The 16,577-nt window shown below is 29.8% G+C and overlaps 1 protein-coding gene across 2 annotated transcripts; it reads right to left on the bottom strand.

Moving 5' to 3' along the window:
• Window positions 1-9,213: 9,213 nt before the first annotated feature.
• On the bottom strand, window positions 9,214-15,212 carry LOC149880349 (uncharacterized). 2 transcript variants are annotated; one of them, XM_090070647.1, is made up of 2 exons: window positions 15,126-15,212; window positions 9,214-12,043 (listed from the first exon to the last, which is right to left on the bottom strand). In XM_090070647.1, the coding sequence occupies exon 2, from the start codon at window positions 12,022-12,024 to the stop codon at window positions 10,459-10,461; it is 1,566 nt and encodes a 521-aa protein (XP_089926773.1). In that variant the 5' UTR covers window positions 12,025-12,043; window positions 15,126-15,212; the 3' UTR covers window positions 9,214-10,458. The 2 variants fall into 2 exon arrangements, with proteins under 2 accessions (XP_089926773.1, XP_089926774.1); XM_090070648.1 differs by lacking the exon at window positions 15,126-15,212 and adding an exon at window positions 14,889-14,965.
• Between the last annotated feature and the right edge of the window lie 1,365 nt (window positions 15,213-16,577).

The raw sequence follows: 16,577 nt of genomic DNA, 5'->3' as shown, positions 1-16,577 counted from the left end.
CTTCTCTTTTGATGTCTCCTTTCTGTGACTGATCTTTTATACATTTAATGCTTTTAAAGTGTAAGGATGAGACTTTATGATAGCTTCAGTTGCAATAGAATGTGCTTTCCATCTAATATCGGAAAGAGACTTTTCCACCGTTTATTCATATGGCATCGTTTCAGAATCTTCCATTTGTTGGTTGAAGCTGAGAAAAAAGTATGGATCAGCTGCACAGCATTGATGAAGTTTACGACCCCTAAACAGGAGTCAACGGCACTTCTACCTACAAGATTTAGTGAATGGGAAGCACCAGCAAAGGTTTTTATTGGGTTAGGGTCAGGATTAAGTTTAGAGTAAGGGTTTGGGTTAAACTGAATAAACATGTATGAATGGTGAGTCCACAGGGTCGGCATTTTAGTGATTACCATTTATCAGGGGTTTCTTACATTTTTTATACGTTTAATTTTTAAGTATTCAAAATTGTTTCACGTTTGAATGTGAATTTTTATTATAACGAATTTCTTCATTTTTATTGCACTTGTTAAATTTTCAGTTATTTCTGGACTTAAATTTGTTCACAAAAAAGTATTTCTTGAGGACTTGTGATTCCCCCAAACGCTTGGCGCCCAAACCACATGCTTTATTTGCAAAATTGTTAGTCCAGGCCTGATTATACCCTTTAATACATATGTTGATGACACTTATTTTGGATTATAACCATATAGCTGGGGTTATTTGTGCTTTAAATGTTGAGACTTGGACACTAGGACTTTATGCATTTAAAAAAGAGAGATTTATTTTCTATATGTTGAATGTTACTCGACATTTAGCTCTAATGTTAATATTTTGGGGTACTAGATTTTTATTGGAGTTCATAGTATGGAGAGCAATGGTTTACATGCAAGCATAATGGTTTAAATCAATACATCAATTTAGTTGTTTTGTTTACGGGTCAGTGTAAACTGTATTTAGATCAGCTGGTGTTGATCCTATTCACTTAACAACGGATGTAATGACACCTGATACTTTTATCAATATACTTGAAGAAATAGTGTTTCCAAATACTGAGGGTAAAACGTCGTTGTATGTCGTTGAGGGTAAAACGTCGCTGGTTTGATTGTTCCAAAAGGCCCCAAACGTTACAGCATTTAAAGCTAAGAGATGAATCTAACATAAGAAAATAAAACAATTGGATTGGCTAGCATAACCCCAGATATAATGATAATCCAAAATTTACTGGAAATTTTACAAAAAATTTACAGAAAAATGTGAAAAGGGAGGAAGCGAAATAAAAGCCTCCGAACAAATAAAACGTTGTAAAAACAGTATCATGTGCTATACTCTATCAACATTCCAAAAATTGGTTATAGCCATGGCCAAATGGCATGGTTTTAACCAATTTAAAAAGAAAAAAAAAAATGCAAAAAAATGTATAAAGAATGGATTTTTTATCACAATTTTTCTCTGTAATTAGTTAAATTAACATTTTTATTGTTTATCATTTTTTTCAAGTAAGTTCTCCTAACTCTTTAAAAAATTGATAAATGAGAAAAATCAAAGAAAACTGAATAGTTTTCTTTGATTTTTTATATATATTACAGACTTTTCCATTATTGCATACGGTAAACCAAGTCCTTGCCCTTAAACTAAGTTAGCAACACTCAAATGGGTAGGATGTGCAGCTACCATTACAAGTTTTACCGAACATTATTGCTTAATTAACATATATAAAAGCATGCATTCTGTTGGATGTAAGTTATTTTTTTAAGGCTGCTAAAAGAATACTAAACAAAAGCTGCTGTTAGTATTACAATTTTTGAAAAAATGCGAATTGGCACTTTTATCAATACGCAAGTTACTTAAAGCCAGGTGAATAAACTTAAAATTCTTGCCAGATGCACAAGAAAGAATTCAATTCTATATAAAGACATTAAGTTAAAAAAGATAATTTTGAAACAATGAAAACTTACCGGTTTATGTGTTCGCTGCTCTTCTTCTTTTGAAAGAAAGCATCTGATCTTTATATTCTAAAGCAAACTAATAATTTTCTTAGAAGATATTTTTTCCAACAAAGTATTCGAAGTTTTCTGAGAAATGTTCAAAACACCTTCTTTACCAGGCTATACTACATATAATTATTTAGTCAAACAATTCAAAAACGACAGCACCGATGTGTCAAAGCAAACAAATGATAATTCAGTTTATACATGGTTTTTTTATTCTAATACTTTTTGCATCTGCATTCATAATTGATCAAAGTTAATGATGCCATTCAATCCATATTTTAGTATTAAACATTAATTGTTCATAGATTCAGCCACCACTTCAAGAACACCATCTTTTTATACACTCTTTGTACGATATATAGCTACTACAGAATTTGTGTGCTAAACATTAGTTTCACACTTAAAAACTTTGTTATTTTTAAATGTAATGATCGTGCTAATAACGCAGTTACAATAAAGATATGATTACAATTTTTGTGAAGAACGGGTTTATGTATTTGAGGGCATTTCAAAAAAAAAATAATAGCTTAAGTTTAAGATTTTTTCTAAAAGGACCTATGGCCACATTTTTTTTTAAAGAAAAGAAATGTTTGTATAAAAAAGAATATTTGTAAAGATTATTTACCAATCATTTAATGTTTACTAATCAAGTTTATTTGGGTAGACTTATAAAAATAATGAAACGTATATTCCCTGGATGCCCCTAAAATTTTGACAATTTTATCTTGGTATGTGATATATATTGATTTTATTTGTGAAACAACTTAAAAATCATACATGCGCTGTTTAAAAAAGTAAAAATTCCATTTACATATTGAATTGCTATAATATAATTAAGACAATTACAGAAACAGAGTGCAGAATGCTCAACACACCCCAGCAATCTAATTAAAGTAACGAAGTACTTTTGAATTTCGGGTCAGCTTATATTGTTGTTAAATAACTCTATTTAGTATCGGTTGGTGTAACTATTCCTTCAAATATTTTTGTAGTTTACAGCGACACCGGTTAAATGCATGTTACGGATCATGATTTTAAAAAACAAAGATTTAAAAGCTTGAAACTCCAGTCCATGGTCTAGTTGTGCTTTAAATTAATCTGGTCATTGGAAAAAATGTCGTTTAGGATCTCAAAAATGCTTAAAGACATTAATTAGACTGAAATATTGGCTAAAGGTTATTTAAGCAATTAAAGATGTCTATGGTATAATCAGTTAAAGTATTAAATCAAACATTATATCGTCCTAAAATAAAAGTTTAACCCTTCATGCCTCTATTTATTGTCTAAATTAGTATACTAATTACCCCTTCGCAAAGAGAAATCATAAATGTATGACCCCTTAATGTTAGGAACAAGGTTTATTTGAATGGAGCTAATATAAATAATTATTTAATCAATAAGTTTAAATGATTACATTTCAAGAAAATTGTATGATACCGAAAATAAAATAAAAGCTTAGTAGAATATTTTATTCCGCTGAAACAATACGTTTGTTTTCCTCAAACTTAACCCTGAATTATTGCAGAACATGTACCATAATCTTTTACAGATCAATCTTCCACAAGTTTTTGCACTGTTCCATTCTCTAGAAAAAAGTATTTAACAGCTTTAAACTGCTTTATACATAATTTTTAAAATAACACAAAAAAACATTTTTTTTGTTTTATGATGCCCAAGCATTAGAAAATAAATGTGAGCCTAGTTGCTCCTCTTTCTGTAAATAAATCATTTTCGAACTTAGAAAAAGAGTGAGCCAGATGTGAAAAAAATACCTTAGATTCTCTACCACTCTGTGTTTTCAACCAGGTTTAAATAAATATGCTATTTTTATTTTGCACTGTTTAATCTTGTTGAGCGAATGAAAAATCTTTCAGCCAAATCTGTCGAACATGAATAACTTCGCCGGCGCTTAATATAGGGATATTTCACTTTCTAAATTTAAAAAGATTTTCACACATATTTCAATGTTGGATTTGTTAGAAACCCGCGAACATATTTATTTTTTTTGTGAAACACTAAAAAAAATTTTTCTTTATAACTTTTGTGTCTTTTAATCCCTTTTATTCAATTACGTCTTTTATTAAATGTTTCTTCTCGCATGTACTTTGAGTTCGCACAAATTAGGTATAAAGTTAAAATCCATGTTACTTGTAAGCTCTATTATTTAGCATTTATTTACTATAAGACTTTTGGAACCGAGCTTCTATCTTTGTTAGTTTTCGCTGATATTCTATTTAAGTAAATATAAGTTTTCTGTTTTCTATAACAAGAGAGAAAGTGGATTTGGAAGAGGAGATATTTAAGAGGGCCAGCCAAAGTTTGATTTAAAACTAATCAATGCATATCTTATTTTTTCCCTTTAAGATTATAATGTAGCTATACTTCCCTAGTTTTTTGATAAATTTTATGTGGTTTTTAATAAGTAACGAACCACTAAGTAAGTTTGAGGCTTGATAACAGCAAATTGAAATGAAAATAGCCTCGAGTCCTGGCGAAACCGTATGTCAAATATGTACTAAAAACAAAATTCTACGCATTCAACAAAGAAGATTTTGTGGATAATATAGACAAATATTCTATTGAAACACATTCAAAGTTTATACGAGTCAATACCTCGCCGTATTCAATCTGCAATTACCGCCTTCAGACTTTGTAGTTTTCATCATGCTTCTGCATGATAAAAACTGCTATGTCTGTAGCATAGATAAAACCTTGAAAATTTGCAAATTAATAAAAAGTACTATAAATATTATGCACCGTTTTTTAAATAACTGATTGAAAAAGTTTGATTACTCAAATTATGTGTTGCACTGAAAAATGCTGTTAACAGCATACACAGTAGGTATATGACAAAGAAACTTTTTTCAAAATGTTAATTTTCCTGATGTTGCATTTGATGAACTTTTACCAATAGATCACTGTTTTAAGGTTTATTTCATTAGATCACAAAAAAACCTCCCGCACCTAGCACCTCACCACTTTTAACCTTTTTCGATTTTTCACTTGATTTTGTTCCCAGTTCTTACTTCCTTATGCTTGACTTTGATTTTTAAAACTGTAAATATATAATATTGTATATTGTACAAAGTACAAATTGAATCAGATGGCAGGGTGGGATATACAACTATGAAAGTGGCTCCTATGTCAAAAATCCATCCATCAAAAAGGGCCAAAAGTACATCAGAACCCTCGACAAACCAACCGGTTATCTCCGTACCACTTTCCTGCGATAGTGAAGATTCTGAGGAAGGAAGCAGCAGTGGTGACTCTGAGGCAGTTCCAGGAGAATCTCCCAGAAAGCGTGCAACACCCAGTCAACTAAGTCTGCTACCAAACTTGTGTCTAGTCACTCTTTATCAACCAGAAAAACGTCACGGGTGCTTCAAAGTCTGGCTGAGGATGGAGCTTGTGTCCCAACACCATCAGAGTATGGAGTCTGGCGTCGAACAATCAGAGATGCAGAACAAGTTAAGAACCGCCTCATGGAACTGATCTCTGAAGAGAAATTTTCTTTGCATTTTGATGGTAAGAAAATTGACAAGACTGAGTACCAAGTTGTGTGCTTGAAAAATGACAAAAGAACATTAAAACTTGGCATTTTGGTTTGTGACAGTGGATCCTCTGCTAACATATATAAAGCACTACAGGACCTACTTGATGATTACAATGCATGGAGCAGTATTTAGATGATCATTTCTGACACAACAGCTGTAAATACTGGTGGCAAGAATGGAGTTGTAGCCAAGCTTCAGAAAATATTTCGAGACAAGGGATTCGATGAATCTCAATACATCGGCTGTCAACACCACATTCTTGATCTTGTTCTACGACATGTGTTGGATTTCTTTTTTCCTATACAGTCACAGTCGCCTAAAATTAACTACAAATTTATTGATGAGATTATGGAGCATTATGATGATTTAAAAAATGCCTACAAGGGCACAGCAGTAGTAGCAGAGTATGAGAACCTTGGCTGGAGAGATGACTTTAAATTTCTTTTTCAGCTTTGTGAAGCATAAAAGTTTTACAAAAATGAGGCAAAATGGCCTCGTATCAAATGGCATAAGCTGCCATCACTGCACAGTGCCAGGTGGAACTTAAGAAGCATTTTTGCGCTTATTGCATTTTTCATTCTTCCAAACTGGCGAGAACAGCTGAGGATAACTTGCGATTTCGCTGCAACTACATGGTCGCGGGCCTGGTTTTCAAACCAGCACTAGGCAGAGGCGGCTTATGAAGACCTGCTGTCAGCAATATCCTAACTTAAATGTTCCAAAGCTGTGAAATGCTTCACTATCCACTGGAAGAAGGAACCATCAGTGCTTGATGTGCCTCGATCGAACATAGTAGCCGAGAGAGCTGTAAAGTTGATGGAGGACATTCGTTCTTCTTGCAGAACAAACAAATATCTTTACTGTAAATTTATTAATACTTATACACAAATCTGAAAGATTATTAACATCACTACAAATGCTGCAGGACAGTGTAGGTACTCATTCTCATGTATTTCTCATGTGTATTGTATATAAAGCTGACATATTATAATTAATAGCCTTTAAGCATCTATGTGTTGTATGGTTAAATATGAAACTGTCTTAGGTGCGGGAAGTTTTTTCAAGGTATGGTGAAATCAATGTCATTTCTGTGATTTATAGGCAAAAGTTCATCATTTAGAACCCCAGGCTAATTGATTTAAAATTTATCATATACCCAATACACAGTTTAGTCTTCTCGAAATGGCCGTCTTGGTAAAATAGCCGTTGCTCAAAAACAACGAATTTCTACGAAAACCCAAGATCTAAATGTTTTAATAGTAAAAATAATAACATTAATATTCACTGCAAACCTTTACTTTTATATTCACAAATATTAGTTATAACCAGCAATAAAAGTTTTCTGTGCCTCAGTAATTAGTGGTATATTAAACTTATCTTTTGTCATATTATACTTTTCATCCTTTTCTCCGTGGACTTTTATTACCCATGTTTTCACCTTTTCTGTATTTTAATCCTGTAACATAAGTTTTTCATTAGCATTCTTTAAATACTTATTGTTACTTAGTAGATGTCTGGTACCCTTAAATTTTCGGGGTAAAGTTTTCACTCTCTTTTTCACTCAATAAGAATACAATACAGAACTATTTGTTACCACATCTTACTTATAATTTTGTTCTGTATTTTTTATGTTTGTTAAATTCCATTTCAACTAAGGTTTGTAATCTGGTGCTACGGTATGCGACAAAAGTGTTTACATGTTTTTGAAAAATATTCTTCTTTAAAATAAATGATTGAAATACATGTTTATATATCAATATATATATACCAAAATAAAGGTAATTCATTGTAGTTTCATGTTTTGAGCCTGAATTTAAATGAATGAGAAGTGTTTATAGCAAATTATTTATTGAAACAAAATGTCAGATGTAAACAGTTTTGTCGCGATTTATGCTAATATTAATTTTAATGCGAAATTAATACTTTGTGTAGCCTCCACGACTTCTAATGACTGCTGCAATTCTCGCAGGCATGCTACCAATCAACTTCTTGCATTCTTTAACAGTTATCGAACTCCAAACATACTCAACTCGTTCCCATAATTCTTGTCAACTGGCTGCTCTTGTTTCATAATTATAAACTCGATTCTTCACAATAGACCAAAGATTCTCGATCGGGTTAAGATCGGGACTTTGCGCAGGCCACTCTAGAATCTTAAATTTCTTCGAATTTAGGAATTCTAATGTAATTTTTGCCTTGTGCTTTGAATCATTGTCTTGCATAAAAAGTGTCGAACGAATTTGCTTTCGCCATCCTCGTAAACTAGGCAAATAGCCATTGTTTAAAATATCAATATAATGTTTCGCGTCCATTATTCCATCAATTTTTACGATTTTACCAACACCAGACGAAGAGAAACATCCCCAAAACAACAACTTTCCGCCGCCATATTTTACTGTTGGAATAAAGTCACGATCAGAAATTCCTTCTCCAGCTTTTTTCCATACATATCGAATGCCATCAGAGCCAATCACGTTAATCTTGCTTTCGTCTGTCCAAATCACCTTACTCCACTCAGCAAAAGTCCAGTTTTCATACTTCTTTGCAAATTCCAATCGTTGTTTACGATGTTTCGGTGTTAGTAGTGGTTTCTTGATCTTCTTTTTTGCCTTGAATCCAATTCTCTTGAGTTCTCTCTGCACTGTTCAAGTACTTACCACTGTACCTTGAGCATTATTTAATTGTTTCTTTACATCGTGTGCTGATTTTGCTTTATTTGTCATGATTAATCTAGAAATTGTTCTCTGATCTCGAGTAGTGAAAATTTTCTTGCGTCCATTTTTGTTGCATTTCTCCTCTATATCGTTTCGCTTCTTAATTTTACAGACTAAACAATAAGATATATTAAGTTCTCGTCCTGTCTCACGAAGAGACAATCCTGATTTAAGCTTCTGAACAGCTAAATTTTCAATTTCTTTCGACACTTTCTTCATTCTTTCAATTATAATTTTTCTGTTGTTTACATTACGAATTTTAAGTTTAAATAAACCGTTTATTACTAATTGAGATATGTTTTATTTAAACAAATTAAAAATATAGCCACAAAGTATTAATTTCGCATTAAAATTAATATTAGCATAAATCGCGACAAAACTGTTTACATCTGACATTTTGTTTCAATAAATAATTTGCTATAAACACTTCTCATTCATTTAAATTCAGGCTCAAAACATGAAACTACAATGAATTACCTTTATTTTGGTATATATATATTGATATATAAGCATGTATTTCAATCATTTATTTTAAAAAAGAATATTTTTCAAAAACATGTAAACACTTTTGTCGCATACTGTATATATTTACACACACACACGTCTTTTTAAGCCGTCATTAATACGTGTTAAGTAAGATAATTTTAAGACGTTTTAGTTAAGACGACTTACAGTGTTACATTTGAGACCATTTTAAGACAACTTTAATACGTGTTGAGTTAGACAACTTTAAGACGTTTTAGTTAAGACGACTTACTGTGTTACATTTGAGACCAGTTTAAGACAACTTTAATACGTGTTGAATTAGACAACTTTAAGACGTGTTAGTTAAGACGACTTACTGTGTTTCATTTGACAGCTTAAGCCGTCTTTAACACGTGTTAATTAAGACAACTTTAAGGCGTTTTAGTTAAGACGACTTACAGTGTTTTATTTTAGACTAGTTTAAGACATCTTTATGACCAATTTCAAGACGTCTTCAATTTGTCTTTAAGACGACTTGTTGTTGGGTGGGTTGTCAACCATTTAGAAAGGCGATATACCATTGCTAAGGATTTATGACTGCTAGTTGGTGGGTCAGATATTGTGCTTGTGGGATGCTCAACAACTACATGCAACTAAGGACAACACTTATTTCGAATTCGTCAGCAGATGGTAGGTGTGGTAGAGGTAAGAAATCAGAAAAGGCTAAACCACATCCAGCTTCACAGTTTGAGCTGTAATTACTAGTAACTGGTGTAATAGCTACATTATTAATAAGCATCGACATTTGAATTTCATCTTTGAGGGATGTCATTCGATCTGGTCTTGATACCGGTAGACAAGACTTCAATTTTTATTATTTTATATTTAGAAAGGGAAAAACCGTTTTCTTCTTTTAAGATCTTTATTTTAAAGCTACAAACTATCAAACGTTCTTAATTTAGTTTCAGAAAAAGTGCCAGTATCCTTTTGTCGTTATGTTTTTGTTGCATTTTATTTTAAAGTATATGCAGCTATATAGATGTTCAGTTTTCTGATAAAAATCGTAAATTTTATTCCGCGAAATTCCATATGATTCAAATGTTATTAGTAACACTACTAGAATTTTTTACAATTTATGTTTCTTTGATAAAAGTAATTAATGAAATATCAAATATATTTAAATTTTTGCCACATTTTTCAATAGTTCAAATCCTAACAAATGGTATTTGGGTCATTTTTGCAAAAGGATTGTTTAAAGATTTGCGAAATATAAAATGGTGTAAAAAAAAATTTAAAGCATGAATTAAATTTCTTTTAAAAGTAATATGAAGATAGAAGATATAACAGAAGTCTTCTTATAGCTCCCTCTGACTCATCCTGCATCATAATTGAGTATTAATGAGAAGGATTGTCATGTTTAAAAGCGGGAAATTTTACTTTTTTAAAAATGAAGTCAAGTCAAGACAATTATCTTTTACGCTATTAACTTTACAAGTCAAGGTGTTATTTACTTTAAAAAGTTTCCAAACATCGAAAAGATTATCCTTTTATTGTTGCCTCACAGAAATCAACCCACAACTTGGGTTTTTTTGCATCAAAAAATTTAGTTGACTTATGTCCACTTTTACCATACCTTTTTTTACGCTTAAACAGATTGCTTGAGTTAAAATTGATTGTTTTCTGGGAAAAACGCCTGTGCATAAAGAGTTATTTTTAAGACTATTAAATGCAAAAAATTTATTTAGAGTTAATATCATTACGACGCCATACAGCTGGTAATTTGTACTTTTCTGTCGTTTGTTCTATTTGTTGTATAGATGCATTCATTCCTTTCTGAATCTTCGTGACATTTAATAGAGCTCTTTGAGATTTCTCATGACTTTTTTTAAAATCTGGTTGAGTTTTCTTTAATTCACCATCAAGTTCTTCACGACCTTTTTGTAACTTTGATTTATATTCCTCGCATTGAATAGTGTTCAACATTTTAATTTGATTATTTCTTTGCGCTGCTGTTTGTTGCTCTAGTTCTTGCATTTTCTCAAACTCTCTTTCTGCATTTTCCTTTGCTTCTCTAAGTCTTTGGCGAAGATGATGATCATACAATATCTTACGCGCTATCTGGCGCCCCTCTTGTTTATTTTTTGCTTTTAATGCAGCTATTTTTGCTTCTTCAATTATAGTATTTTCAACCAAGTTATGCTTCACTTTCAAAACATTTCCAGCTGCGATTGATACAAGGATTATAGGTGTAGCAATACCAACTCCACCTAATAAAATTTTTCCAGTAGTATACGCAACAAGCACTACTGGTAAACCAACAAAAATGGCTCCAACACAAGTTTCTCCTAATATTATTATACCGCATTTCCAAGGGTTGTTTATTGCAAAACTCTTTATTTCTGACCATGTCTCAAGTGGATTTTTGAAAGCAGCCACTAAATTACTCCAAGTTTGCTTACAATTATGTACAGGTTCGACTAACATTTTAGTAACTTTAAATGCCTCATTTATTTTTTTATTTGCGACTAGCTGTAATAGAGTTATTGTTTCTTTAATATAGCGAATTGCAGTTTGTACCGTGCTTTCTGTAGCACGTGATTTGGTGAGCTTTATTACATGCTCCATAATAATATCATGCCCTCTAGCTAATCCTTCGTCTTGTTGACGAAGATTTTCAAATAGGTCAATTACAGTTAATATATCGCTTGCCATTTCATTATCTTCATATTGTAACTTTGATGCGAGAAGCTTAGCTTCGCTTTTAAGTTGCTCAAAACATTTATCAGTTCGATCAAGATCATGCAGATATTTCTTTTCTGCCAAGCACTTGACATAGTTAATTAACAAGCGCCCAGCGTCCTGAAATACTTTAATACTAACGTTCAGATTGCTTTTATCACAATCAGCTCGATCAAAAGCATGAAGATATTCATTGCTTACGGCTTTTTCAGTTTCATTCAATTGAAAGTAAATCTTTAACAAATCGTTTACGTCTTTTAATAAAATATCAATGGTTAAATTTAGATTTTGCAGATCTGGATTGACCTTAAAACTTTCTAGTTCAGCAATTATAATATTACTGTACCACCGAAGCCAGTCCAGGTAACCGGTCCTGCTTTCTTTAGAACAAAATTTATTGATCTGACTCAGACACTGACGAACAGCTATCACAAAATAACTGCAGCAATCGTGTTCTTCTTGTTTTGAGCTGTTCTCTTTACTTTTCAGGTTTATGTACATATAATATGCATTGATAAATAGGCGGTCACCATATATACCTGTGAAACCAGCATTATATGCCATAACAATTGCAACAGCTACACTAAAAAAAATAAAATATGTATGCATTTGTATGTGCGTGCGTGTATTTACACACCTATATATTTTTAGTTATATATATACATACATACATACATACATACATATATATATATATATATATATATATATATATATATATATATATATATATATATATATATATATATATATATATATATATATGTTTTTATCTTAGAAAATAATTTATTCAATGGTAATAATTTAACCCAGCAGACAAAAGACGCCTTTTAGACTAAGACTTCTCTAATATGTATCTATCATAGATGCGTATATTTTAGAGGTATATTAGACATCCAGTTGTAGACGCATATCATATCTATAAACTAGATTAATACAAAGATATCTATTTTCGGTTAAGTATAAATGTCTTTAAGATGTCATTTATAGATCAGTTTTTAGTGAAATAAAAAATTTCAAGTCATAAAAAAATCGATTTCACAAAACCACCATTGCAATTGACCGCAAATAAAGAAACGTGCATCTTGAATGGCGGAAACTTGTTTTTAGAAAGGAGTAAAAATTTATAAGTAGCTAAATTTAAACAAACCTAGGAACGACATAAGTTTTAATGCTAATAACTCTTAATAAATTTTAAGTAATAAAACTACATGTTTTTTTAAATTACATGCATTAAAACGAGGAAATATTTTAATGGTTTCAGTGCATAACATTTTACTAAAATCAATTCATGATCTGAAAGATAAAAACGTTATTCTTAACTTGATATTTTTATTCGTAGATTAAAATGTAATTATAATGTAAATGTATTTTTGTAACAATATATATTGCTTTTTAATAACGCCCGAAACTGCTTCAGTGGTTCGCTTTGGGCATAACGTTTCCATTAAGAAAAATAGTGAAGATGAAAGTGAAAGGAAGGTAAATACAGGTAACTCAATGATACATTTTTGTTAGGTCACATTTATTAAAGTAAGTAAAATTATATTTTAAATTAACTATTATTATCATTATTATCATTATTGTTATTATTATTATTATTATTATTATTATTATTATTATTATTATTATTATTATTATTATTATTATTATTATTATTATTATTATTATTATTATTATTATTATCATTATTATTACTATTATTATTATTATTATTATTATTGTTATCATTATTATTGTTATTATTATTACTGTTATTATTATTGTTATTATTATTATTGTTATTATTATTATTGTTATTATTATTGTTATTATTATTATTGTTATTATTATTATTATTATTATTATTATTATTATTATTATTATTATTATTATTATTATTATTATTATTATTATTATTATTATTATTATTATCATTATTATTATTATTATTATTATTATTATTATAGTTATTATTATTATTATTATTATAATTATTATTATTATTATCATTATTATTATTATTATTATTATTATTATTATTATTATTATTATTATTATTATTATTATTATTATTATATCTTCTTCAGATAATTGAAGATGAAGAGGTTAATAAATCGGAAAAGCAGCTTTACAAGATTACTATGTACCAGAAAAACTTGTCATATCTCATATTTTTGATATTTTTATGAAATTTAACAGCAAGCTGAGTGAAAATTTTTATATATACTATGTAAACAGATTTTTTAATAAATCTACATGTCTTTTAAAGCATTACCGAATTTATTTACAATTTATTTACATACATACATTTATTTACATACACATTACATTATAATTTAGATACCGATGGTGTAAACAGCGAGTTGGTGGACTCAATACAGAACTAAAGTTTTTTCCTTTTTTTTTGTAAGCTTTTGACTTTTAATCTTGCGAAATAAATTTCAACAATTTGAATCTAATTGTTTTTTAACTCGTGTAATTTTTTAAAGACTTTAAACTTAACTCGGTTGGAAAAAAGATGTCTAAAATGCATCTAATATACGTCTAAAAACTGGTCAAAAGGTTTCTGAACTCACGTCATGAATGAACGCTAAACAGACGTCTATTTTATAAATGTTTTTTAGATGCAATTTATTCGATCGAAGGTGCATCATTTTAGATGCATAAAAGATGTGCAATATACATCTATTTTAATTATTATTTCTCGAATAAAATGCATCTAAAAGACATCAATAAGATAGACGTCTATTTCGCGTTCATTCACGACGTGAATTTAGACGTCTTTTAGACCAGTTTTTAGATATATATTAGATGGATTTTAGATATCTTTTTGCCTACTGGGAATGATCCATTTACTTAGTTAACAAAATCAGTAAAACGTCTCCTATTTCTAAACTTGTTGTTATATAGGTTGTTTTGACTATTAACAGCAAACGGTTTAAGCAAGAGAGCATTGTGATGCGTGTTGAGAGGAGTATTCTAGCATTGGTAGCATGTTAAAACCTTACTCTGAGTTTGTTATATGATATTAAAGCGTGATGATTGTGTTGACATTCGTCACGCGAGCTGACGGGTGTTCACGGGTGTTCACGCGAGTTTACGGGTGTTCATGTGGTGAAAGTAAGATCTAAATTAAATCTACTTAAGATCATCAAAAAAACGGCTTTATAATGGAGAATGTTACATTCTTATGGAGAACCCCAAAGGACCAACAGTTTTACGCTCAAGCTTTTTCATTGTGAAAAGTAATTTCATTTTGAAGTATTTTTAAGGAAACTATTTTACCCAAAAAGACTTTCAACAGTTGTAAAGATATCTTTTATATATAAAGATAATTGTGAGAAAACGCGTTCAATGTAAACCCTTATCCATCCACTGCTTAGAGTAACAAAAAAGTTTTAATTTCCAGTTAAACAAGTTCTTTGCCATTTTAATAAGCTACTTACATTACGGAATGGCAGATTTTGTAGCTATCTTTGCAGATTTTACTGTAAATTATACTTCACTAAACATCATGCACTTACAAATAAAAAGAGACTTATTTTCTTGTTGAAAATAATTTACTGATTTTTTTTAATCCACTTATTAATTCATTTAATGATATGGTTACTAAAACGACATTAAAGAACTTTTAAATAAAAAAGTTAGATTGTATTAAAACATATCGATTTTTAAATACTTACAGCTCTTCTTTTCTTAAAAAAATTTTTAATTTAAATATGTATTTTTAATTTGATAATAAAGTATACTTTAAAAACATTTCTAGGAATATTTTTTTTCTAAGAAATTTTGCAAAAATGTTCAAATTTCACTTTTATTTACTTTTAAAGATTTTCGTTGATTTTTTATTTGTTTGATTGAACAAATATTCGCAGCTAAAGAAGGTGAAACCTTTTTAGCTTTTCTGAGAAAAACATTTTCTAAGAAATTTTTTCAAATTCGCTCTTTTAAATTCTGTTATTTAATTACAGGAGAATGTCGGTAGGAGTTTCTCTTACGTGATGTATTACGTGAAATTGTTTTTGTGTCGGAAAAACAACCATTGTTCCGTGCTCCAATAAAATTTTAATTATATTTTTTTCTGATATGCCGGTACATTTTCAATACTGTCACATTTCTTTTCTGTTTTCAATAATTCGAAACTGCATTAACACAATCAAACAAGTTTTACAAGTTTAACAGTAATTTTGATTGTGATTTGTGTATTTTTACAGTTATATGGAAAAAAGTAATGTAATTTTACTAGGGTTGAAAATTTAATTTAGTTTGATAACTGTTTAAAGCTTTGTGTCCCTAGATTGCTCGTTTCAAAATGAAACTACAACTTCTTGTTAATCAGTAATATGAAAAAATAAATTTGAAAATTTTCAACGATGGTAAGAGTGGCAATTATGACTTTGATAAAGATAAATAGTTTCTTAAAAGTTGAAAATGAATTTGTATTCTTATTCTATTTTTTCTAAGAATTATTGGCATTTTTTCTCGCGCAAAAAAGTTTGGTAAGTTGTTTAAAACATTTTTAATAACTACAGCATTAGATTAGTTATTAAGTACTTTATATTAGTTTTCATCACTTTGATTTGTAACTGGATTTATTTTTTCTAGTTTTACGTTGGTACTTCTCTCAGTCGACATAAAACTGATACTTTTTTTATATCTATTGCTTTTAATCAGGATCACAATCATATATAAGTATCGTTCAATTTTTAAAAACAAAAAACCATGTTAATGGAAGTTATTAAGACAAGATTTTTTTTTAATCTGGAAAACACTCCTTAGATATAAAACTGCTGAGAGGCTATGATTACGCTCTGCCAATAAAATCCTTTAAGTTTTAATTCAGCTCTTTCGTGTAGTTTAGAGATATTGCACAAAAATAAATAGGCGAGTTGCTTATAAGTATTGCATTTAGGAAAACGAGTTTTGTTTAAAAATAGAAAAAGGTACACTTTTTTTGATCAGAAATCTTGAAAACGTGCTCATCAAAGTTTCTGAAAAACAAGGACAAATAAATGAGCAGGAAGCAGCATTGCGCATTGCTGCTATAGAAGCTAAATTTATTTAAACTGTTTCTGAAAATGAAAAAACGATTGATCAATAATAAAGAGTTATATAAAGGATAAAGTTTTAGATGA

The sequence above is a fragment of the Hydra viridissima genome, unplaced genomic scaffold (genome assembly GCF_058129835.1).
Source record: "Hydra viridissima isolate aposymbiotic clone 2 unplaced genomic scaffold, HvirCarnegie_v1 scaffold_13, whole genome shotgun sequence".
Lineage (NCBI taxonomy): Eukaryota > Metazoa > Cnidaria > Hydrozoa > Anthoathecata > Hydridae > Hydra > Hydra viridissima.
Note: the sequence above shows the minus strand (reverse complement) of the source record. Positions and strands in the feature narration are given on the sequence as shown.